The sequence below is a fragment of the Spinacia oleracea genome, chromosome 3 (genome assembly GCF_020520425.1).
Source record: "Spinacia oleracea cultivar Varoflay chromosome 3, BTI_SOV_V1, whole genome shotgun sequence".
NCBI lineage: Eukaryota > Viridiplantae > Streptophyta > Magnoliopsida > Caryophyllales > Amaranthaceae > Spinacia > Spinacia oleracea.
In genome coordinates, this window is record NC_079489.1 from 112,102,650 (window position 1) to 112,129,676 (window position 27,027).

The 27,027-nt window shown below is 38.5% G+C and overlaps 1 protein-coding gene across 2 annotated transcripts; it reads left to right on the forward strand.

Moving 5' to 3' along the window:
- Positions 1-9,592: 9,592 nt before the first annotated feature.
- LOC110792255 (glucan endo-1,3-beta-glucosidase 3) lies at positions 9,593-26,786 on the forward strand. Of its 2 annotated transcripts, none has more exons than XM_021997071.2 (4): positions 9,593-9,809; positions 24,646-25,899; positions 26,064-26,091; positions 26,271-26,786. In XM_021997071.2, exons 1-4 carry the CDS (start codon positions 9,728-9,730, stop codon positions 26,422-26,424), a joined length of 1,518 nt encoding a protein of 505 aa, XP_021852763.2. In that variant the 5' UTR covers positions 9,593-9,727; the 3' UTR covers positions 26,425-26,786. The 2 variants fall into 2 exon arrangements, with proteins under 2 accessions (XP_021852763.2, XP_056696652.1); XM_056840674.1 differs by lacking the exon at positions 9,593-9,809 and adding an exon at positions 22,541-22,830.
- Positions 26,787-27,027: the final 241 nt, after the last annotated feature.

Consider the following 27,027-nt stretch of genomic DNA (forward strand, 5'->3'; position numbering starts at 1 on the left):
AAAAAGGGATGCTTTATTGGAGTTTATGATAAATTGTTATCATTAGTAAAGTAATCACTATGCTAGGAGGTTTAGTAGTTAAGTTTTGTCATTGGGGAACATTCTAAATATGTTTAGGAAGGGTTTGAAGTACTCTAATGTTGCTGTAAATTCAAGGGGAATTGATATGAATTTATATTGGTTGTTTTTAAGTGGAGAATTCTCCGTAGGCGACTTTTGAGTTGTTAAAGTGGCCTCGCAATTTGTTTACACAAGGTACGTACATACCTATGTGATTGATAGAATTAGTATCGTGTATAGGAACTATGTTGAACCTATATGATTACTATTATGTTTGATTTTGCATGATGAATGTTGATTGCAAATATGTTAAGTACGGAATTTATATTATTGATAATTATACTATGTTTGAGAATGTTAGGTTATGAATAATACAACAATATAATTCATGCGGAAAAACCATAAAGCCAGAATCCAAATTAATTGCCACATAGTCAATTAGCATAATTTAGGTGACATGCAATGTGATGCGTGCCTTCCCTAGCTTCTCCCGAACCGAACAAGAACAAGTCTTTAGAGCCCCAAACGTTGCCCCTCGTAGAAATTCCACAGCACGTTCTGATCCGCCTTAGATTCAACCAACTAGGATTTTACTTAAGGTTTTATGTATTCGGGTTAGGCTTGTATTATTTTCTCCCTTGAACACCATGGGAATAAAGAATATGATTTTCAATTCAATTGATGTGTATTGATGTGTATAATTATGAGGGCCTAGCCTCATATTTATAGTGTAGGAAATAAGGAATTTGAGTCTTGCTAGGAATAGAATTACAACCCTACTAGGATTGAAATTCTTATTCAATTAGAATTGCAACATTAATTAAACTCTTAATTATTTGAATTCTAGTAAGACTAGGAATACTTAATTCAAGGTTACTTGGGAATTAAGAAATCGGATATTTCTTGGAGCCCAAGACGAAACAACCCAAAGCAGCCACAACGGGCCACGTTGGTGTGAGTGTTGCCTCGGCCCAGTGCGTTGTGGCCCTCGCCTCGGCAGGCCTTGCACTCGCTGCTCGCTAGCTAGGCGCAGCGCATGAGCTGTTGCCTTGCTGCACGCTTGGCACGGCCCATGAGTTGTTGCCTTGCTTGCAGCTTGGCGCGGCCCATGAGCTGCTGCCTTGCTTGCAGCTTGGCGCGGCCCATGGATGCTGCCTTGCTCGCAGCTTGGCGCGGCCCATGAGGCTACTGCCTTGCTTGTAGCTTGGCGCGGCCCACGGCTGCTGCCTTGCTCGCAGGGCACAGCCCATGGTGCTGCCTTGCTTGTCGAGTGATGGGCCGTCTCGCTTGCCGGCTTGTCGCTCGTCGAGCTTTCGATTCGTTTTCCGATTCCGGAATTCATTTCCGTTTCGAACAAATATTTACGTTTCCGTTAATATTTCCGATTCCGGAAATCATTTCCTTTTCCGACAATATTCCCGATTCCGGTAATATTTCCGTTTCCGGCAATATTTCCGATTCCGGCAATATTTCTATTTCCGATAATATTTTCCGATGTGAGTCATGTTTTCGTTTCCGGCAACATCTACGAACTTGGATAATATTTATATTTCCGTCAGGAAACATATTTCTGTTTCCGGCAATATCATCATTTCCAGAGTATTCTTTATTTTTCCTTTTGACGATTTCAGCTCCCACTGGAACCGAGATCCGTCGTTTCCGAATGTTCATAAGTGGAGTACTTAATGAATAATATATTCACTTAAATACTTGATATGTTCACGTACTATTTGTGTGACCCTACGAGTTCAGTCAAGAGAAAGTTGTGGATTACTATTATTAATTCCACTTGAACTGAAGCGCCTCTAGCTAGGCATTCAGTTCACTTGATCTCAATGAATTATTAACTTGTTAATTAATACTGAACCGCATTTATTAGACTTAGAATTAAATGCATACTTGGACCAAGGGCATTATTTCCTTCAGAGAATTGTTATTTAATAGGAAGGAATTCCCAGATTAGTTGTTACTCCTTCCGTCCCTAATAGTATGTTAATACCACTTTGTAACACCCTAATAATTCCTTGCTTTTACAAAACCATTTTCCAACTTAAAATAAAAGAATTACTAAAGCATTATCGCCACCGTGATAAAGGTTAAGGCTAGTACCAGAATTACGCAGCGGAAGTATAACTAACATTCAAACATTTAATAATAGTTAATGTCCTCCATACAATTCGGAACCATAAAGGCCTAAAATCAAACACGTTAAATAAAATCCATTAACTAAATAGTTTAAATAGTCTACACTAATCAAAGTAATAGAGTTTAATAATGCAAGAGAAAATCATCGCTCAAATGTTTCCCCATGCTAGATAACTTCTTCTGTAGGTTCTCTCTACAAACCTGTTATTTAAAATCTACTTCCCAACAACGCAAATGCAATATGGTGGATCATCATAGGGTCATTAAGGCGAAGGCCATGACAAAAAATACATGAAGCATGTAGTCAGCGAAAGCTGAGTACAAAATAAGCTTCCCTCAACAATAAAATAATCCACATGCAAATGTCATTTAATAAACAATTAATCTTGAAGACAAGATTCGACTCTTGACACGAATCTTGACTCATAGATTAATTTAGAATAAGTTTTGAATGGGCCTAAAAAGAAGATGTCCAAAGGACAGGTGTTAGGAGCCAATCTAACACCAAATAAGAAATAAAAAAAAGTAATTAACCCAATTGTCGGACATACCGACGGAATTCCAGCACATAAAATAAATGAAACAACGTCTTGTATCATTAGTAGGAGTACAAGTTTTCCGGCAAGACTTGCTTCATTGTTCATACTCATGTTATATACGTTCCAAGGGTTTTGAAGCTTGTTCAGGTTGCACTTTACGTTTATTAATATTTTATTTACAAGGTGAACTCAAGACACAAACAACCAAGACATTTAATAAACGAACAACCAAAATCACTTCTTTTAAATTCATTAGGACTTGTGATCAAACGTTCAAGACTCAAATGATAATTACTACCATTGTTCCTTCTCAATATACTATTGAGATTCCACGACATGCCTATTAACATGCGGGTTATGCACTAGGGACGAATAATCTTAATTCAATTCACTTTGACTTCCCAAACATACCCTACATATGTAGTGGCTTACATGAGCGTACCCTGCACATGTGGTAAAATAAATAGTGCAACGAGGCACGAATAACGTGGCTCAAATATGTTAGACATTACGAACAATAGCATAAAAATAATCTCTTGCATGCGAAATAACTCATACATGCATAAAATACTTGAACAACATGCTTGATATTAAATTCAACTATCATAATTAATCACAACATGCTTGTTCACTTAAAATCCACAATTCCATAATAATCCAAACACGTTCGTTCACAACATCAAACATGAATCCATAGTAATCCAAACATGTTCGTTCACAACATCAAACATGAATCCATAATAATCCAAACATGTTCATTCACAACCTCAAACATGAATCCATAATAATCCAAGTAATATGAATCACAATAATAAAACATCACATGAATCCTCATGAAAACGGTGATCACCCTAGACATGTACATACCTTGTATATATAAGTACGGGGGCCACTTTGTGATTCAATCCTATAAATTAGAAATCACTCATATCATTATAATGAAATTCAATTATTATTCATATTCATTAAATTTCCAGCAACTTTAATTAGTTTTAAAACTCTTGAATTAATTGGAAATTAGTCGTTCGTTAATTAGTACTAAGGCCCTAGCATGAAATTAATTTGTTTCCATACTAAAAACCATTAAAAATTCACACTTCAGGTCTTTTAAAACAATCTGAAAATTATAATTGATTATCATAATTAAAATTGTCATCTAATTATGCTAATCATTTAGTCATATGGTTAAGACTAAAACCCTAACCCTAATTCATCATAAAAATCAATTTAAACCTTAAAAATAAAAGCTTTATTTCATAATTTAAATCTGAAAATTATAATACTCCAAATAAAAATATTCCCCATCAATCTAAACACACAAATTCCTCAACTTTGGTGTTCATAACCAATCCCTGCATAATAATCAATTATAATCCAATATAAATCATAAAATCCATAATTTAAAACATAATTTAAATAGAGATAGATTAGGAAGAAGAGAATTATACCGAACCGGCCTATAGCACGGTACGATCACGAATGAAGGTGATCGGGCGCCAAAGAAAGCAAGGAGGGGTGTGGGTTGGTGCGGCACAACACACGAGTGTTGTTGTTGCTTGCGTGCTTGTGTATGACGACGCGAGCAAAGGGGGGGGGGGCAGCAAGCACGTGCAACAACGACGAGGGAGAGGGGCAGCAGCGAGTGTGCGGGCTAGCGAGGGGAAGAAGCAGTGCGGGCAGCATCAAGGCAGGGGCGTCGAGGCAGCACGTTGGTGCTGTGCTCGTGAGGCTCGGCCGAAGAGAGGGAGCAAAGAGAGGAGGGGTGGGACGTGTGGGGTAAGCAAGAGAGAGAGAGAGAAATCTTTGAGGGTTTAATGAAGTGGGGATTTAATGAAACATAAGGTGGTATTTATAGGTTCTTATAATCCTAATGGGCTAGGATTAGGAAGTTGGTATTGGGCTTGCATTAAAAAAGTTGTGCTCGAATTAAGTGTTTAATGAATTCCCTTGATTGGGCTTAGCATATTAAACGAATTGGACTTTAAAGTAATTCAAACCTGTTTAAAATACGAGACCCAAATAAAATTCCCGACTTGAATTTTAAATTCGTTTCGTACTTAATTAAAATAATAATTATCCTAATTAATAAAATACATTCAAAATAACATTTAAATGCGACTTAAATTCTAAAAACTATAAAAATGCTTTATAAATATAATAAAATATATTTATAAATACGCAAAAGTACGAGGTATTACAATACAAGAAAGTCAGTGGGAGTAAAATTGTATTCCTATGCTGGAGTCTGTAAAGACTTGGCTTGGAAAGTGTTTCTCAATGAAGGACTTGGGAGAGCATAGTACTTATTGGGCATCAAGATCTACATAGATAGTTCTAAAACGATGATTGGACTAAGCCAAAGTACTTACATTGAAAAAGTGCTAGCTCGGTTCAATATGATGGAAGCCAAGAGAGGCCATCTACCCATGTCACATGGCATATATCTAAGCAAGACTCAGTGATTTGTACGATTCCATATGCTTCGGCTATTCCATATGCTTTGGCTATTGGATCTATCATGTATGTTATGATTTGTACAAGGAAAGATGTTTCGTTTGCACTCAGTGTAACGAGCAGGTACTAGTTAGACCTAGGAGAGGCGCATTGGACTGATGCCAAGAATATCCTAAAGTACCTGAAAAGGACAAAGGATCAATTTCTGGTCTATGGTGGTACTGATGAGTTGATTGTTAAGGGCTATACGGACGCAAGCTTCCAAACCAACATAGATGATTTCAGATCACAATTGGGTTTTATGTTCTACCTCAATTGCGGAGCAGTAAGCTGGAAAAGTGCTAAGCAAAGCACTATTGCGGATTCTACAACTGGAGTCGATTAAAATGATGCCTCAGAAGCAGCAAAGGAAGTTGTTTGGATTTGGAAGTTCATTGAAGAACTTGAGGTTGTCCCCTCTATAAAGGGACAAGTGGCTCTTTATTGCGATAATAGTGGAGCCGTTGCCCAGGCAAAGGAGCCTAGGAGCCACCAGAAAGTCAAACACATACTGTGGCGATTTCACATACTTCTAGAAATCATTAAACGGAAAGAAATTGAGATTTGCAAGGTTGGAACTGACGACAACGTCACAGATCCATTGACTAAACCGTTACCACAAGTGAAGCATAACGCACACGTAGTAACCATGGGAATCAAGCATATTGGAGAATGACTTTAATTTTCTTAAGTTTTGTTTTAGAACATTTGTTAGATCTGTATTTAAAATAAATGGTTTAACCATTTCATATTTATGAAATTCTACGTTTCATATTCATTTAATTTTGGTTTAGTGTTAAATGATAAATGTCCTAGTGATCCAAAACATTCAAATGGGATGTCAAGATGGATTCTTCGACAAAGAAACACCCATAAGTGAACTTGAATATTGAAGTCACAAAGGATCCCTAATCCAGGTCAATGAAAGGTTGGACGAACAATGACTAATGAAGATTAGATTGCAAGTAGATTTATAGTTCAATTTCTTGAATTAAATGTGACTTGAATGTTAGAAGTCTTTTGCATAGATACTTATTGGAATTCGTATCGGATTGACCATGAGAATACTTTAAGAGATTAAAGTCATGTCATAAGTCGTTCTCATTAATGGTGATTAGAATCATTCCTCAAAACATGAGTTATTATGATTGCTTGTTTGAAGATTTGTTTGCTTTGATGCTCGCTAAACGTCGAACCGTAAAAGGAGACTATAAAAGCAGTATTCGGGTGTATTATGAATCAAAGTAAGTATTCATAGATTACAAGATTGGATTTTCCTCATGCATGGTCGTGCTCAGAATGGTTAAGGCTTAACCTTCTGTAAAAGTTTAACAGTTGACCTCAGTAATCCGAGAAACACTTATGGTACCTAATAAGGATGGCTTGGATCTAACCTTATGTTCATCAAGTAACACTAAGTGACAAAAGAATGCGAATGCACACTTATCTAAAGGAAAAGTGGAAAACTGTAGGAAATGTGTCATCACCCAAGGTGCATTAATCTAATACCAAGGTTCAGATTAATTAAGAATAATTAATTCAGTAAGATCAAGTGATCGGAATAACTAGCTGCAACAATGTTTTTCGATCAGTGAGTATCTTTATTAGGCTCACAACATACTCTTGACTCAACCTACAAGGTCACACCAATGACATAAAACATATCACCTTATTAAATGAATCCGAAATTTGTTTAATGGCTTTTCGAGAAATTAGTTCGGAAAATATAAATATACGATAAGACGTTGGATCGGAATCGTATATCATATTGCGTATATTCATAAGCTAGGCGAAACGAGTAATCGTATAGTACGACATTGGATCGTCAAGTACTATACGATAAATAATCGCCGTAAGGTATTGGACGCAAAATACGAGAAGGCAACGATGCCGGCCCAACGAGCCAAGCGCCTAAGCCAACGCGCACAAGCAAGGCCCAAGCCTTCCGCAAGCGCGCGCGCACAGATCATCAGCAGCAGCGCACACAACGCGTCCCAGGGCCCAGCGCCTCTGTGGCTGCGCATATGAGCTTGCGTGATTTGCTGGCCGGCCCTTGGCCTTTTTGCCTTGGTCGGTTAGTGTTATAACCTAAGGGTTATAACATTAATCCAACACTTGTTGTTTTCCAATCTAATAATGATACACAAACCCTAGACATCCTTGAGAACCCTAATTCTCTCTGTGCCTCCAAACTGTGTTCTCCCTAAAGTTCAAACGCTTAATTAAGATCTAAGCTATCAATACTCAAGGCGGATCTGCATGTGTCACTGGACTTAGTAAAGGAACTACGATTGGAGTTTTTGTTCGTGTTCGTAGACTAAAACGGGAGTACACACTACAAAAGTATGCATTGCTTAAACTATACATTATGCATGGATTCTGGAATTGGGATTCTTCCGCTATTATGTTAATTTGATTCACTGTAAATCCCATCACATTAACAATAAAACATATAGGAGGTGTCACACCTTGTAAAACATTATCAAAGACAAGAGAGTGATATAGAACATTAAGGTCGTTGCACGTACATGGGATACCAAAAAAAGCATGCCAAATCCAAAGATCATAGTCAGTAACAACTTCCAAAATGAGAGTTGCCGATCCATTACGGCTAGCATACCGAGCTTTCCAACCCGTAGGGAAATTTTTCCACTCCCAATGCATGCACTCAAACTACCAATAATTCCAGGAAATCCACGCTCTTTATTTCGATGAAGGATCATCCGTAAGTCTTCATCTGTTCGACTCCTCAAATAGTCAGCTTCAAAGTGCTTGATTACCCCACTAATTAAAGGAAGTAGCGAGTTTCTTCCCATTGATTGACTTATAGGCATGTATTCGTCAACCGCATCTGGAGTTAATTCGTATGCTAATTCTTATAGTCGCTGTGCACTTTTGTAAACTGGATAAACAGAGCCTCCCGATAGCATCCGACATTTGCTGGAAGAAAACATTATCTTTCACCAAAGTGTCCATGATACAACAGAAAAAAGGTCTACTCATTCGAAACCTCCGTCAAAACACGTAGACTATGTAAACCAGTTTAGGAGCGAAGTAATCATTGTACAAATACACATGGTTAATTAACAATGCTCCAATATGGAGGGACATGCATAGACCTGGCAAAATTGACCCGATCCGAATGATCCGATCCATTATCCGATTTTGACCTGAAATGACAATCCAAAATCAACCTGAAACCCAATTTTACTAGAAAACGTAACTGAAACCGATCCGAAATTGATCTTAACCCGAAATGATCTAATACCCGAATCGGCCCGAACCGAATTAACCCGAACCGAGATTTCATCCGAAGCCGAAGTAACCCGAACCGAAAATAACTGTAAAATTTGAATCAACTCGAAACCGATCCGAACCGAAGATCCGAAACCAATCCGAACCGAAAAACAACTCAAATTTAAAATTAGTTCAAACTAAATAACACAAGTTTTCTAACTTTTATTATTGTTATGGTTATTATAATAATAATAATAATTATTAATTATTATTATTATTATAATAAATCAAATGCTAACAAAGTCAAACATTTTACAAATAGTTAGTGGGAACCACATATTATCTATGAAATAATCAGAAAGTTTGGTCTCAAATACTAGTTACTTTACTAAATCATGATAATATTTTATTAATCACCAATATATATTGTTATATTTGTCCATATTTCATGTTTCGTCTTCTTGACCATACATTAATAGAAGTAAGACTAGAGTCGCCTAAATTATCACTTGTAACAATGTGAAAATGTAACCCTTATCGTTTACTAAAATTCTCATACAGTAAACCAATAATCTCGAACTGTTACGCTTATCCCTTAATTATTTTGTAAGAAATATTGTTATATATAATATTAAAAATAATTGAATATTTTATGAATGATGACCAAATCTAAGCTAAATTGCCAAATCAAAACTTGAAATTAAACAAGAAAAGTCCGATCTAACCCGAAAATATCCGAACTAAACTGAACAAAACCAATCTGATATGATCCGATCTGAAATGAACCGAATCGTTAATGACCAGATCCGATATTGACCGATTTTGACCGAAATCCAACCCGATCCGACCATCAAAAAATCGAATTAAACTCGAAACCCGAATGGACCCGGCCCATACCCAAATCCGATCCGAAGTGAAATTGACCCAAAATAACCCGATCTAAATGGACCCGATTCGAATCGATCACAACGACCCATTTGCCAGGGATAGGCATGCATGCTTCGTGTACCTTTTTATTCAAAATAAATAAATAAATAAATAAACGTGAATATAAAAATCTGAACCGTCCAAATGCTGAGCAAAAGCTTACAAAAGATGGCTACTTGACAAAAATATAAAAACAAATAAATAAAAACAATTCCACCTCGACTCTTCAACCTTTCAACACTACTCTTTCTCATACTTCTGCCCTTTTCTCCGCTCTTTAGTTTCTTTGTTTCTGGGTTTTTCGAGTCTGAAGATTCGTACCCAAAATGAAGGGAGATAATTCAATGCCTGCTTTACTTGTTTTTCTGCTTCTTCTTGAACTTCATTTTGCGTTTGCTGCTGATGAAAGTAAGTATCTTGTATTTTTATCTCAAAATCTCTGTTTTTAATTTGTTGGGGGTTTTTTGTATCTTTTTCTGAGATTAAGCTACATTGTTCTTGCTATAAATTATTGCTAGTTTGTGTGTGTTAATTTTGTGTGTTTTTAATATTTTTTTTACTAAACATGAAGTATAATTAACCTACAAAAAGCTCATTGTCCTAGCTACTTTCTGTTAAATTCTTGCTATTTTGGGTTAATTTACTAATTTGGTGTAATTTTGATGCATTTTGGTTTCTCGACTAGAGAGTAAGATTGTGAGCTCATTGTTTTAATTATCATTTATTTTTGAAATTTATTCGAAATCTGCAGAAGTTGGTCAGTTGGTCCGGGTGCTAGAGCAATTAACAATTTGATAAGAGTAGAATAGTTGATTTGGGTTCCAGCTCAATGCACTGTTTTTTTATGACAATGTTGGAATCTGAAGAATATTTTAATGACAGCCTTGCAGTATAGTGTAACCACTAACCAACAATTATTTAAACTTAGGGTGAAGTAAGGGTATTAGCGTAACTTTGGATTTGATTTTAAAAGATTTAACCGTAATATTCTGGCAATGTTGATGAATTTTGACTTTGTGAGGTAGGATGAATTTGGTGAAGATTTAACCATTGGGTTCAGGTACCAGTCTCTCGTAGTTGAGCTCTTTTTGGTTTGGTGTTAGAGGGGTAGTGGAATTGTTAGGCTAAGATTTAATTGTCCTGTAACTCATGAATTCTAAATGTACAGAGCAAGATTTCCGAGCTCTGTACCTAGTTTATGCAAGACTAAACATTTACAGTCAAGTTCAAGTTCAAGTTCAAACTTTGCTAACTTATAAGAGCCCTAAATATGGAGACGCTAGCACTTAGTATAGCTAATTTAACTTGTTAAGAATAAGATGCAAATTCATCTTTTATCTCGAGGTTATTTCTTCAACTTAAAAACAACAACAACTAGTCCCAAAATGATTTGGAGTCGGCTAACATGAATCGTCACAGGAGATCGTCATTGTGACCAATCAAAACAGAAAGGAGCGGGAAATATTTTTTTTTTTTTTTTTTGACATGAAATGCGTAGCTTGTATTAATCAAATAAGCGTCTTGTCCGCAAGAACAAGATGATAAAGGTTTGGTGGACATTCCTCCATGAATACCAAGGGCTCTTCAAAGTGAAGGGCTGCCTTAGCTATGGAGTGAGCTACTACATTACAGGTACGTCTAGCAAAGCTGAAAATACAATTATCAAAAGAACTTGCTAATCTAACAATGTCATTGACTACCACCTGTGCAGCCGTGACTTCTTTCCTCTTTCCCTGGAGCATATCAATCAGTAAAGAGCAATCTGACTCCATCTCTATAGACCGTAGTCCTGCCTCAAAAGCAAGTTTCATCCCAAAGCGAACACCTTCAGCCTCCGCCTGCAGGACACCCATATTCCCTTCTATGTTTCGTCCCCCACTCATCATCACGTCACCAATTTTTGATTTGGCAAATTAAAAGAGGGAGAAAGTGGAATTAATGAAATTAAAATAAGAGGAATATATATATATACTTCCTCCATTTTTTTATTATTGCACCATCTACATTGGGCACAAGAATTAAGAAAGGAGGTAAAATGTGAGAGATTGACAAAAATACCCATGTGATTAAGTATAAATTTTTATGTAAAGAACAAGTGGGGTTTGGTCCCCACCACCCATATAAGGATAGAAATGTCATTTCATGTAAATAACTTACTAAAAAAGGAAATGGTGCAATTAATATGCAACTTCCGAAAAAGGAAAATGGTGCAATAATAAAAAAATGGAGGAAGAATATATATATATATATATATATATATATATATATATATATATATATATATATATATATATATATATATATATATATTATAAGGGATTGTAAAAAAAAAGTAAAGTTTAAAATAAATAAAATAAGTATAAGTATATTTTAAAATAGTATTATAAATCAAATGAAGTAAAAGTATATATAAAAAAAAGTTTCAAAATGCAAGAAGTAAAAGTAAGAGAGTCAAAATTGAAGATGTATAAGTAAAATAAAGTCATCAACGTATATTCTCTCCCTCCACTCTGTCCTATCCAACGCCATATTTCCCTCAATTCAAAGTAGGCTCATATCGTGCTCAATCACCTTCCTCCGAGTTTTCTTAGGTCTTCCCCTACCCCTTACAGTTCTATCACTTTGCCACCATTCTAGCCTCCTAACCGGGACATCACTTGATCTTCTGCTTACATGTCCAAACCATCTTAAACGATTTTCCATCATCTTAAACTCAATCGGTGCAACCTCTACTTTCTTTCTAATAATCTCATTTCTCAAACGATCCTTTCTTGTATGCCCATGCATCCAACGTAACATGCGCATCTTCACGACATTCATCTTATGCACGTGACAATGTTTCACTGCCTAGCATTCCGTGCCATATAACAACGCCAGTCGAATTGCCGTGTGGTAGAATTTTCCCTTTAATCTTTGGGGCATGCCTGAGTCACATAGGAACCCCGTCGCACTTTTCCATTTCAACCAACTTGCTTTGATTCTATGAGCCACATCGTCATCCAATTCCCGATCCTTTTGGATAATTGATCATAAATAACAAAATATTTCAGAGCCTTGGACAATTTTCCCATCTAAGGTAATTGCCCCTGTCTCTCTGTCTTGGACTCCACTAAACTTACACTCCATATATTCCGTCTTGTTTCTACTCATCCTAAAACCCCGAGATTCCAAAGTTTGTCTCCATAACTCCACCTTACTTTCCACTCCTTCTTTGGCTTCATCAATCAACATAATATCATCTGCAAACATCATGCACCAGGGTATACCCTCTTGAATTGACCTTGTCAATTTGTCTATGACTATAGCAAAAAGAAACGGCTAAGTGCGGAACCTTTATGCACTCCAATCGTAATAGGGAATTCTTCGGTGTAACCTAGGTGGTAACTCACTATTGATAACAGATTTCTATGAATGTGCATATTGAGGGGGCGGATAAGTACATAATTGCTGTGCATATCTCTTTGTTTGGCCAAATTTTAACCCAACTAAAAGAGGTCATCGGGGCCATTGTAGAATAGTGGCTTTCCCTTATCGGTAGATTTATTTGGAACTTGTAAAATGCCGGTTCAAAGGATTTCACTTTACTAGGCTTTTATACTTGTATAGGAAGTCACCACTCCTTGCTTCAAACACCAAGGTCCCTCAGCTTTCATTTTGTGGATTAAAAACAAAATGATTGCTGCAGGCTGCTCTAGTTGTTTTGTAAATGAAATTTGCTTTTGATACTTTTGATGTTTTAGCTCGTAAGTGTTATATAATGAACTCTTTCTTTTCTATGCTTGAAAGTACCAACTTCACATTCTCTGCTGCATTTCAGAGTCACGTATGATGAGTCCTTAGGATCTTTTTTTTGTTACTTTATTTAAATTATGTATGTGTGTTCTTTAAGTTGGTAAGAGCATCCCTCTAGTATTCTTACTTGGGCTTGGAGATAAGGATGGTGTTTGAAGGGCGGTGTTGGACTGTTGCTATATGTGTCTTGCAGCACATTTCCCAAATTATGTTGTTCTCGTTGTTGTTGTATGCCATTCAGTACATGCTTCTTTGTTAAACTAGAATAGTAGTGCAGCTAGGATTCTAGTATTTAGAGGTTTCTAATATACTTCGTATTAGTGTTAGACTAGGATGCAACTATTTATTTCCTAGCTTCCACAGAGTTACAAGACTGATTATTTGTACTGCTATATATTCTTGCCTCTTCAATAATATTAAACACAACTTTGAACAATATTGAGGAAAAATTGATAAAGGCAGTCCCAACTATGGACGTTCTTGGTGGGCTTCGAATTGGTGAAGTAGAGGAGAAGCAGAAGACGAGAGGATGTGAAGTAGTAGAGCAGCAGAAGATGGGAGGATGTGCACGAGAAGCTTCAAAGCACGGGAGTTGCTCCCATGGTGAATTAAAGCGAAGACGGTCTAAGGAGGATGAAGAGAAGCGGCGTTTTTTTTTTGAAGGAGCGTTTTATTATTTGTTAATTATTTTTTATTTTCTTTTCTCCTTTTTATTTTTTTTTAAAATTTTCCTTTTCTTTTTCTTTTCTCTCTTATATTAAGTGAAGGGTTGGATGGGTGAGTAATAAAGGCAGGTAAAGAAGGTGGGTGAGTTGGAGAAATAATTTGGGGAAAAAAAGATAAATTAAAAAAAAAAGGAAAAACTTTGACTTATACAATCGGTCACCAGTAAAAAGGCCCACGCAAAGTCAACACCCCTCTTAGTTGGGACCAGCAAGTAATAATCCGTACTTGGGACCTTTTAAAGAAGAACGTCCATGGTTGGGACTGCCTTTATCAATTTTTCCCAATATTTATCATGGTATCAAGAGCAAGGTGAGATTTTTTCTGCATAATTAAAATCATAAACGTGAGTTATGGTAGGTGACGATGAAGAACCGAAATCAAAGTCCAGAGACGAATTGTCTAAGGCATATTATCTGGGTTCCAGTGATGCACCCGTTAATATTATCACGCCGATTAAACTTCGTGGATCGAAGAATTATGATGAGTGGGCAGCTTCCATTCGTCGAGCCCTCATATCAAAAAGGAAATTTGGTTTCGTTGAAGGAAAAATCAAATAACCTACGGACCCTGACAGGCTTGCCGATAGGATTGTTGTGCACTCAATGCTCGTCTCTTGGATTTCACACACGTTAGAGGAATCTCTGCGATCAACTGTTAGAGATTTCGACAACGCTGGAGTCATGTGGATTTATCTAAAGACACGGTTTTGTGTCGTGAGTGGTGTATGTCAGTTAAAAAGGAAGCTTGGCGGTTGCAAACAACAACCCAACGAACCAGTAGCGACCTATTATGGTCGACTTTCGACTTTGTGGAAGGATTTTATTGCATACGCTCGTGTGCCTCGGTGTTCCTGTGGGGCGTGTAAGTGTGATATTGTTGGACAAATTGCGAATATCCGGGCAGAGGATTACTTACATTATTTCCTGATTGGTCTTGATACTCCGTACGAGGCCATCCAAGCCCAACTGCTCGCTCAATCTCCTCTACCTAGCGTGGAGGAAGCATACTTGACGATATGCAATAATGAGGATCTTCGTGATGAACAAACTCAACAGGGACGCGCACTTGTGGTGGCATTCAAGGTAGATTCTCGTTTGAAACACCGTGACGATGATAATAGCAACAAACTTTGCAATCATTGTAACCGAGTAGGGCATGACAAGGAAGGGAGTTTTCAATTAATTGGGTTTCTAGAGCGGTGGCCGGGTGATCGGAAAGGAGGTCGTGGCTCCGGCAGGACTGCAGGCAGAGGTGGCCGGAATAACCGTAGCCGAACAAGTTGTGTCGGAAGCAGTAACAATGGAGGGGGACCAAATGCAGGGGCAGGTTCGAATATAGGGACACTCGTAAGGGCTAATAAGGTGCAAAGTCAAGGTCCACATAACCAGGCCTCTAATAATTCGAATGGGCTTGGAGACGGGCTTGCTGGTGTTTCAACTAGTCAAGTCCAACAAATTCTGCCATTTTACAACCCAAGGGAAAATCAAATTTGCAGGGTAAGAATACTAACACTTCCACTTGGATCGTTGATACAGGAGCGTCGAGTCATTGCACATACGACCTTTCGAAATGTACAGACAATCCCGAATAGTCCCGTAGGACTTCCGGATGGTCAAACAGCAAATGCAAATCAAAGCGGTTTGGTGAAATTAGAAGGAGGATTGGTGTTGGATAATGTGTTATTTGTGCCTCGTTTAAATTGCAACTTAATTTCTGTAACGCAATTAAATGATGAATCAAATTGTGTTGCTCAATTTACTAACAAAATATGTGTTATACAGGACCGGTCTACGAGGACGATGATTGGCCTGGGTGAACGAAATGATGGACTTTATTTTTTCCGTGGCGTTCCGTTAGTCAAAGTGCGTGCAGTTGAGACAAATTGTGTGGTCGAACTGTGGCATCACGAATGGGACATCCGTCGGAAAAAATAGTGAAGCTTCTTCCTTGTTATGGGAGAATTATTCTAGATCATTCCAGTTAATTCTAGTTAAGCAAGTTGCTGAATAATTTGTTTATACTTACCGTTTGAATATTAGGCGGGAAAGTTTGTTATGACAGTTGTTTGTATTTCCTTTAAAATAGGAGTTTGTTAGAATATTGTTAGTATTGGTGGGCTGAAGTGTCAGCTTATAAGGACCAATATACATCGCATTTGAACAATGAATACAATACAACTAATCTCCTAATCTCTCTCTTTCTCTCTCTTTGATTTCTTCTTCTCTACTCTACCTCTTCTTTTTCTCTTATTCTTCTTCTCTTTCCATCAGTAAACTCAAGCTGACTGCCATTGAAGGTGAGCACCTAAGCTCCCTTATCATTGGTATCAGAGCCAACCGTTGCCCAACTCTTTCGTTTCCTCATTGTTGAAGATTAGATCTGGCTCCTGCTGCTACTCGAAGGAAGGCAGCCATGGATGATCAATTCAAAAACCTGGAAAAAAGGCTAGAGGAGCAGAATTCCAAGTTAGAGGATCGGAGTAAGAAAATGGAGCAGAAATTTGATGAAATGTTGAAGTTCATGCAAACAATCAAAGATTCAACTACCAGTCATGAGGATACATCCTTCTCAAGCCCAAAATCCAATCACACCAGAACACTAGGTATGAATCCGAAACTGACTTTTCCTAAGTTTGATGGTTCAAACCCTAGAATTTGGGTTAAAAAGTGTTGCAAATACTTTTCTCTGTGTAAGATTTCTGAGGAACAGAAGGTGGATTTGGCCTCACTTAACATGGTTGATAAAGCTGAAAGTTGGGTGATGAATTACCTAGCAGTTAGGAAAAGTGTAATTGTTGATTGGAATGACTTTGTAACTGATTTGTATGCTTGATTCAGGGATAACACTGCTCAAAATGTGGTAGAAAACTTTAATAAGCTGTAACAAACAGGTTTATTAGAAGATTATGTTGATGAGTTTGAAAACTTAAGATCGATTATGATGATGAACAATCATATTTTACCTGAAACTTATATGCTGGAGAGCTTTGTTGGTGGTCTTAAGTCAGCTGTTAAACCCTTTGTAAAGGCATTTAAGCCAGACTCCATTTCTGAAGCCATAGATTTGGCTAGATTGCAGGAAGAAAACTTAGTTGCTACCACTCAAAAACCCTCCTATAAACAACCTTATTTTAACCCAAAACCTTTACAATCTGTACCACTCATAACCAGTAACAAACCACCACTCCTACCTACCCCACAAAACAAACCAAACACTACCTTATCTCTAACCAAATACCCCCAACAAAGAACTAAAAATTTCAGATATATACCTGCTGATGTGAGACAGGAGAAAATAGCCAAAGGGTTGTGCTATGACTGTGATGCACCCTATGACAGGAACCACAAGTGTCAATTTAGAGAACCCCAACTGTTTACTGTGGAAATTGCTGGTGATGAAATTGAAGAGTTGAGTGACAGTGAGGAATTGGAGGTGAATGAAAAAGAAGTTAGTGAACCACAAATATCCATGAGTGCATTATCTAGTAGTCAGGGGTTTAGCACCATGAGAGTTAGAGGGGTTGTGAAGGGTAAACCCATACAAATCTTAATAGACTCTGGTAGCACACACAACTTTGTGGATTTGAATGTAGCTCAAAAACTGGGATGTAAGTTGGAAAGTATACCCCCTCAAGCAATTACACTGGCAGATGGCAACCACTTAGACTGTCAACACATTTGTAAGGGATTCACATGGGCAATGCAGGACAATATCTTTGAGGCTGATGTACTGCTGATTCCTTTGGGAGCTGTGATATGGTGTTAGGTATCCAGTGGCTCAGTTTGCTTGGACCCATCTCTTGGGATTTTCTACAGTTACAGATGGAATTTAACTTCCAAGGCAAACAAATTCTGCTGAAGGGGATTCCTAGTAAGAGAATGAAGGTAATTGAAGGTGAACCCTCATCCAAACTGTTCACTACTGCAGCAAATTTGTGTTTGATACAAGTGCAGGAACAAACTTGCCTAGCCACAGAACTCAATGATCCAGCACTACAATCTATTTCTACTTGTGAGGAACTAGAAGAGCTTAAACTAACTTACAAGTGTGTGTTTGATGATCCTGTTGAATTACCACCATTGAGAGGTGTATTTGACCACTCCATTCCCCTTTTACCTGATGCAAACCCAGTCAATATAAGGCCATACAGGTATCCTCTCAAGCAGAGAGATATCATAGAACAGTTAGTACAGGAGATGTTAGATAGGGGTATTATTCAGAATAATGCTTCCCCTTTTGCTTCTCCAATGGTTTTAGTGGGTAAGAAGGATGGCACTTGGAGGTTGTGTGTTGACTATAGGGAACTCAACAATAGGACAGTGAAAAACAAGTTCCCAATCCCTGTTATTGATGAATTGTTGGATGAACTATCAGGTGCAGCTGTGTTTTCCAAACTGGATTTGAGGGCTGGTTACCATCAAATGAGAGTAAACCCATCAGACATGTACAAAACAGCTTTCAAGACTCACACTGGACATTATGAGTTTTTGGTCATGCCATTTGGCCTTACCAATGCACCTGCATCTTTCCAGAACTGGATGAATCAAGTATTCAAACCTCTCCTTAGAAAATGTGTTTTGGTATTTTTTGATGACATTTTGGTTTACAGCAAGTCACTTGATGATCATTGGACTCACCTTGCTTTGGTTTTTGAGTTAATGAAAGCTAATCAAATGTTTCCTAAGCTTAGCAAATGTGTTTTTGCACTGACAAAGTGGAATACTTGGGGCATTACATATCTGCCAGTGGAGTGCAAACTGATCCACACAAGATCAATGCAGTTCAAAGCTGGCCAGTTCCTGTCACTGTGAAAGACCTTAGAGGCTTCCTTGGGTTGGCTGGCTACTATAGAAAATTTGTGAAGGGATATGCTATGATTAGCAAGCCACTGACAAACCAGTTGAAGAAAGGTAGTTTCAATTGGTGTGACAAAGCTCAACTGGCTTTTGAAGCTCTCAAAACAGCTTTAGTTACAGCACCTGTGTAAACTTTGAGAAGCAATTCATTGTGGAAACAGATGCATCACAAAAGGGAATTGGAGCAGTTTTAATGCAAGATGGGCACCCATTAGCTTTCATAAGCAGATCTTTGGGGCCTAAGTGGCAGCAACTGTCAGTATATGAAAAAGAGTTGCTGGCAATTGTCTTTGCTGTCCAGAAATGGGAGCAATATCTTATGGGAAATCACTTCCTCATTGGAACAGATCAGAAAAGCCTTAAGTGGTTGCTTCAGCAAAAAATTTCAACCCCATTCCAGCAATTCTGGTTATCTAAGCTCATGGGCTTTGATTATGAGATTAGAGTGGGAAGGAAAATGTTGTTGCTGATGCTCTCTCTAGGGTACAGGGAGCTGAAGTCTTACTCATGACTTTATCTGTGGTTGATTCAAATTTGTCTACCCTGATCTTAGCCAGATATCAGTTGGATGACACTTTGAAAACAGTCATTCAGTCTCTTATTGATGGACACTCAGTGGAAGGTTACTCATTGAAACATGGTTTAATCAGGAAGAAAAATAGGATCTTAGTTGGACCAGATGAAGACAGAAAATCATTAGTGACAGAAAATCATTAGTTGGCAGCATGCTTCACCAGAAAGTGGACATGGAGGGAGAGAACTTACTCTATATAGGGTCAAGGCTATCTTTATTTGGAAAGGTTTAACCAGGAATGTGAGACACTTTGTCAGAAACTGTGTGACTTGTCAAGCTTCCAAATTTGACACCTCAGCTTACCCTGGCTTGCTTCAACCTCTGCCTATACCTGAAGAAGTGTGGGTTGATGTTTCCATGGATTTTATCACTGGACTCCCAAAATCTGGGGGTAAGGAAGTGATCTTTGTGGTGGTGGACAGATTGAGCAATTATGCACATATACTGCACATGTCTCTCTCTCACCCATATACTGCAGTTTCAGTTGCTCAATGTTACTTGGATAATGTTTTTAAACATCATGGCTGGCCTAGAACTATTGTGAGTGACAGAGATTCCGTTTTCTCAGTAACTTTTGGAAGAGTCTTTTCTCTTTACATGGTACTGAATTTCTGCTCTCTAGTGCTTACCATCCTCAAACAGATGGTCAAACTGAGGTAGTGAATAGATGTGTGGAAAATTACCTCAGGTGCATGACCGGTGAACATCCTACTGATTGGCACATGTGGTTACCTATGGCTGAGTGGTGGTACAACACCCATTTTCATACCTCAAGTCAGCTCACCCCTTATGAGGTGGTCTACAATCAGCCTCCCCCACTCCACTTACCCTATCTTCCTCAAGAATCTAGTAATGCAGAGGTGGATAGAAGCATGTTGAGGAGAGAATCCATGATTGACACACTTAAATTTCATTTGGCTAAGGCTCAGGAGAGGATGAAGGTTCAGGCTGACAGGTCTGAAAGGGTGTTCACTGTTGGGGATTGGGTATGGCTCAAGTTACAAGCTTATAGACAACACACTGTCCAGAGAAGGTCTAACCAGAAGCTGGCACATCAGTTTTATGGTCCATTTCTGGTGTTAGCTTCTGTTGGCAAGGTGGCTTATAAGCTGCAGCTCCCAGTGGATGCCAAAATCCATGATATCTTCCATGTATCCTAGTTAAAGAAGTTCAGAGGCTCCCTTCCTATTGCAGCTCGTATTCCAGATTGGTTTCATGGTGTTGACCTAGCCAATACTCCTCTTAAACCAGCTGCTGTCCTTCAAACTCGAGTAGTGAAGTTCCAAAATGCTCCTCAAGTCCAGTATTTGGTTCATTGGCATGGTTTTGCTGAACATGAAGCTACTTGGGAGATTGCTAATGAATTTGAAGCGAAATTTCCTTTTGTTACTCAGCCTTGAGGACAAGTCTGCTAATGGGGGAAGTTATGTTATGGGAGAATTTTCTAGATCATTCCAGTTAATTCTAGTTAAGCAAGTTGCTGAATAATTTGTTTATACTTACCGTTTGAATATTAGGCGGGAAAGTTTGTTATGACAGTTGTTTGTATTTCCTTTAAAATAGGAGTTTGTTAGAATATTGTTAGTATTGGTGGGCTGAAGTGTCAGCTTATAAGGACCAATATACATCGCATTTGAACAATGAATACAATACAACTAATCTCCTAATCTCTCTCTTTCTCTCACTTCTGATTTCTTCTTCTCTACTCTACCTCTTCTTCTTCTCTTATTCTTCTTCTCTTTCCATCGGTAAACTCAAGCTGACTGCCATTGAAGGTGAGCACCCAAGCTCCCTTATCATTCCTCCTGTTAGTGGTGTAGTTAGAAACAATAATACAGTATGCGATCTGTCCTCATGCTAAGCACACTAAAAATAGTTTTCCTGTTAGTACGAATAAAGCAAGTAGAATGCTAGATTTAATACATTTGGATTTATGGGGACCTTACAAGACACGTTCGTCGTGTGGGGTTCGATATTTTTTAACTATTGTAGACGATTTTTCTAGAGGAATTCGGATTTATTTGCTTCGAGATAAAACTGAGGTTGAGATTATGTTTATGAATTTTATTGCAATGAGTAAACGTCAATTCAATCAAGATTTTAAAATAAAACTAAGCGATAATGGGACTGAATTTAATTGTCTGTAAGGTTATTTCTATAAAAATGGCATTTTATTTGAATCTTCATGTGTGGGCACTCCTCAACAGAATGGTAGAGTAGAACGAAAACATCAACATCTATTGAATGTGGCACGAGCATTGCGTTTCCAAGCACAATTACCTAATTTTTTTTGGGGTGAATGTGTGTTGGCGGCATGTTATTAATCGAACACCTACTCCGTTGGTTGAAAATAAAACCCCATATGAAATGTTGTTCGGGAAAGTACCGTCGTATGACTTAATTCGGGTTTTTGGATGTCTTTACTATGCTCATAATCAGCGGAGTAGAGGAGACAAGTTTGATTCTCGGGGCGGAAATGAATTCTTATCTGGTATCCATTTGGTAATAAAGGGTGGCAATTATTTGATTTAGAAACCCGAGAATTTTTTGTATCTCGTGACGTTCGGTTTCATGAAAAGGTATTCCCATACAATGAGAGTTTGAACGGAGTTACTGAAAATATATGGCAAGGGGAGAATATGATAATGTTTGATTCTGATGATGATTTGGCATTGTTGGGTACTGCTGGTGAGGGTTCTGCGATTTATTCTACTGCTGGACAGCAGGGTCTGTCTGCTTGGTACAGTAGGCGAGGCGACCCAGAGGCGCTGCATATCCAGCCAGCCTGCGCCTGAAGCTTCGCCTCAGCACTCCAACGAGGCTCTGCATCCTGCCCCAGTGAGGCGCAACATAATGCTCCTAGTGAGGTGCTGCACTACTATTCACGCAGACCTCGCAACACCACGCAGCAGGCTGCAGTTGACCAATGCACGCAGAACGAGCCACGACAGGCAGCAGATGTACTGGGCGATAGATCAGCCGCGAGCAGCGATGCAACACAGTCACACACACTTGGGGACGGTGAATTAAATATAGGGGATGAACTAGGTAGAGGGAAGCGACAAAAATTCCCATCTGAAGATCGGAGAAAGCGACTCCAAGGGTGCGTGACACACACTATACGGAAAAATATAAGTCCATCATCAAATTCACCCTCGACGTCATTTTCCTCAGGTAGGCCCTATCCTATAACATATTTTGTTAATTATGACCGTATTTCTGCAGACATTTTTTTGCAGCCATTACAGAAGGCAAGACTCCAAAATCTTTTAAAGAGGCAATGAAGTATGATGCATCGAAAGAGGCTATGGGAGCAGAAATTGACGCCCTCGAAGGGCAAGGGACATGGGTACTAGAGAAATTTCCTCCAGGAAAGAAAGCACTTGGGAGCAAGTGGGTGTATAGGAGAAAAGAGATGAGGATGGAAATTTAATCAGGAACAAGGCGCGATTGGTCTGCTTAGGCAATCATTAGGTAGAAGGTACAAATTATTATGAAACTTTTGCCCCGGTTGCTAAAATGTCAACAGTATGAACTTTCTTAGCTGTTGCAGCAGTGAAAAATTGGGAGGTACATCAGATGGATGTGCACAATGCTTTTCTCTATGGTGATTTAGATGAGAAAATTTATATGAAAATCCCCCCCCCCCCCCCGGTTTTCATAAAAAAAATACTGACATGGTTTGCAGGATGAAGAAATCTTTGTATGGTTCGAAACAGGCACCTCGGTGTTGGTTTGAAAAATTGTATACGGCACTAACAAAGTATGGATTTAAGCAATCATGTTCCGATTACTCGTTATTTACTATGTCAAAGGGAGGTCTCCTCATCTACGTGGATGATATGATTATTGCCGGAAACAATGTATTTTCCTTGAACAGTTTTAAAGCATATTTGAGTCAATGTTTTAAAATGAAGGATCTGGGTCATCTGAAATATTTTCTAGGACTAGAAGTTGCCCGTAGAAAGAGTGGATTGTACGTGTGTCAAAGAAAATATGCGTTAGATATTATTTCAGAAACAGGTCTATTGGGTGCTAAGCCTGCAGATTTTCCGATAGAGCAAAATCATAAATTAGCTTTTGTAGAAGGAAAAGAGTTGGATAAGGGGGAGAAACACAGGCGTCTAGTGGGACGTCTAATTTACTTGGCGGTAACCAGGCCAGATTTTGCATATTCAGTCCATATTTTGTCACAATTTATGCAAGCACCAAAGGAGGAGCATTGGGAAGCAGCGTTAAGGGTAGTCCGATATTTGAAAAAGTGTCCGGGTCAAGGTCTTCTTTTACGTTCTGACAGTGCCTTACAACTAGAGGGATGGTGCGACTCTGACTGGGCTAGTTGCCCATTAACTCGTCGCTAACCGGATGGTTTGTTCTGCTGGGTCTTTCACCTGTGTCTTGGAAGACTAAGAAACAACATACAGTTTCACGTTTGTCAGCCGAAGCAGAACATCGTTTTATGGCAGCAGTAACTTGTGAGTTAAAGTGGTTGAAGCAGTTACTCCAAGATTTGGGTGTTGAGCATCCGCAGGGTATGAATGTGTTTTGTGATAGTCAATCCGCTCTTCACATTGCACAAATTCCAGTGTTTCATGAACGGACAAAACATATTGAAGCACATTGTCACTTTATACGTGATGCAATCAAATACGGGATTATTTGTCCTTCGTACGTCTCAACGAAAATACAGTTAGCAGACATTTTCACCAAAGCGTTGGGAAAAGCACAGTTGGAGTTTTTTCTTGGCAAGATGGGCATTCGAGATCTTCATGCTCCAACTTGAGGGGGGATGTTAAACTAAAATAGTAGTGCAGCTAGGATTCTAGTGTTTAGAGGTTTCTTATATACTTCGTATTAGTGTTAGACTAGGATGCAGCTATTTATTTCCTAGCTTCCGTAGAGTTACAAGACTGATTATTTGTACTGCTATATATTCTTGCCTCTTCAATAATATTAAACACAACTTTGAACAATATTTATCATTCTTCCTCTATGATTGTGAGATTTGTAATGTTTTCCAATTGAGGTAACCTTTCAAATGTTAATTTATGTGACTTAATACGGCGACCCTTGAAATCGCCACCCCAAAAAGAAAGAAAAACAAAGAACTTCGAAGATATATTTTCATCCTAAAAAAATTTGGGAACTGTGTTAATCTTGCATACACCTGGAAATATGTGATTTGGTGTTAGGCCATTATGATTTCTTATTGAAGATCCGTGTGTTGGGTGAATATCATAGGTCACATGGCACTGAACATTGTCCTGACTCTTGTGCTTAACCGTTCTTTATGCAGAGGCTTTTATAGGTATCAACATAGGAATGGATCTCTCTGATGCGCCTAGTCCAACTCAGGTTGTTGCTCTTCTCAAAGAACAAAAAATCCTACACATACGGCTTTTTGATTCTGATCAGGCTATGCTCCTTGCACTTGCAAACTCAGGAATACAAGTCACTGTCTCTGTTCCTAATGAGCAGCTTCTTGGAATTGGTCAATCGAATGCTACTGCAGCCAACTGGGTAGCTCGGAATATTGTTGCTCATGTACCTGCCACCAATATCACAGCCATAGCTGTAGGTTCTGAAGTTCTTACTGCCCTTCCAAATGCTGCTCCTATCTTAGTCAGTGCCATGAAATTCATTCATTCAGCTCTTGTTGCTTCATATCTGGATTCCAAGATCAAAGTGTCAACTCCACATGCATCTTCGATTATACTTGACTCTTTCCCACCCTCACAAGCTTTCTTTAACCGTACGTGGGACCCAGTCATGGTCCCCTTGCTGAAATTCCTGCAGTCTACGGGTTCTTATTTCATGCTTAATGTGTATCCGTACTATGATTACATGCAGTCAAATGATGCGATCCCCTTGGATTATGCCCTTTTCCGTCCTCTTCCTCCAAATAAAGAAGCTGTAGATGCCAACACTCTCTTGCACTACACCAATGTTTTTGATGCTGTGGTTGATGCTTCTTATTTTGCAATGTCGTATCTAAATTTCACCAATGTTCCTGTGATCGTGACTGAATCAGGTTGGCCTTCCAAGGGTGACTCAACTGAGCCTGATGCCACCATTGAAAATGCTAATACATATAATAGTAATCTCATTAGGCGGGTTCTGAACAACACAGGGACACCCAAACATCCTGGAGTAGCAGTTAGTACATACATATATGAATTGTACAATGAGGATTCAAGACCGGGATCGATCTCAGAGAAAAACTGGGGTCTTTTTGATTCAAATGGCGCACCAATATATACTCTGCACCTAACAGGTTCAGGGACGGTATTAGCAAATGACACCACAAACCAAACCTTTTGTGTTGCAAAGGAAGGTGCGGACCCAAAGATGCTTCAGGCAGCATTGGATTGGGCTTGTGGGCCTGGAAAAGTAAATTGTTCGAGTCTGTTGCAGGGAGAATCTTGTTACGAGCCTGATAATGTTGTTGCCCATGCAAATTATGCATTTGACACTTACTACCATAAGATGGCTATGGCATCTGGTACCTGTTATTTCAATGGAGTGGCTACTGTCACCACTTCTGACCCAAGTAAGTATCAGAAGGCTCCCAATTCTTGGTATCATCCTAAGAAATGCCCAGCTCTTTTTAAATTTGGGCGAAGCAGTTCTGAGTTTTTCATATAGCCGCTGTAGTGATTTTATTGTGGGTGCAGTTTATGATCTGTTGAATGACTATTTTATTCATTTATGCAGGTCATGGCTCTTGTATATTTCCTGGAAGGTATGCATTGATTTGTAGCCTCTACTGTTTGTACACTGAGTGTTAGATAGTTATTTTGTTCGAGTTTTGGTTAACCTCTCTATTGATGCTGTATGGGTTTTAGGATGCCAAAAGTTTCTGAGTTTACCACCAGGTAGGCATCTGCTTGTCATTCATATTTTTTGGTTTTCCTTTTGCAGTGGTGGAAGGAATGAAACCTTCACAAATAGCACAGCCCTTGCTCCATCTGAAAGCTCCACAAGTCATGGTACTCCATGTCACTTCTCTCACACTTATGCTTGGATAAACACATTATTTAGTAGTCTTCTTTTTTGGTACGCATTTCCTTTGTGATGTCAGTTGAAATTCTAGACGCCAAACCTGTAGCTTCACCATAATTGTTAAGAAGTTTGGTTTGGCGTAGGAGTTAAGACCCAATTTTGTTTATAGAGTAAGGGGTCAAAAACTCGAAGATGGCAGGAGGGGTTTTCATTTGTTGAGGATACTGTGCAGGCAGCTCGGTTCAGGGTGGATGATCAACCCGTCAAAAGAAAAACATGGGATGATCAATTGAATTTAATGTATCATATTATTCACTATTCTTGATTTACTCACCATCACTGGATAAAGGATACTCATTCATGTGATTGCCCAACATCAAAAATTTTATTTTTTATTTTTTATTTATAAAAATTAACAATAACAATTTTACGTCTTGGCAAATTCTTATAAAAGATGGGTAATAGATTTATTTGTATGACCATGTATTAAATTAAATCAAAATCAGAGTTAGTGATGCAGGAAGGATATTCCTTCACTACAAACTGATCTTCGAGAATGAAGATTTTCCAAAACAGAAAGAATAGATCAAGAGAAGAATGTTCAGAACAGAATTCAGAAGAGACGAATTAGAGAAGTAGGAATTAGAAAGGGAGAGAGAGAGATTAGAAGAGTAGA

Excerpts from the sequence above, each read along its gene's own strand:
- LOC110792255 (XM_021997071.2), top strand. The coding sequence starts at position 9,728 with ATGAAGGGAGATAATTCAATGCCTGCTTTACTTGTTTTTCTGCTTCTT. Across the intron at positions 9,810-24,645 it reads TGCGTTTGCTGCTGATGAAA|AGGCTTTTATAGGTATCAAC; the intron begins GTAAGTATCTTG and ends TTCTTTATGCAG. Across the intron at positions 25,900-26,063 it reads TGTCACCACTTCTGACCCAA|GTCATGGCTCTTGTATATTT; the intron begins GTAAGTATCAGA and ends TCATTTATGCAG.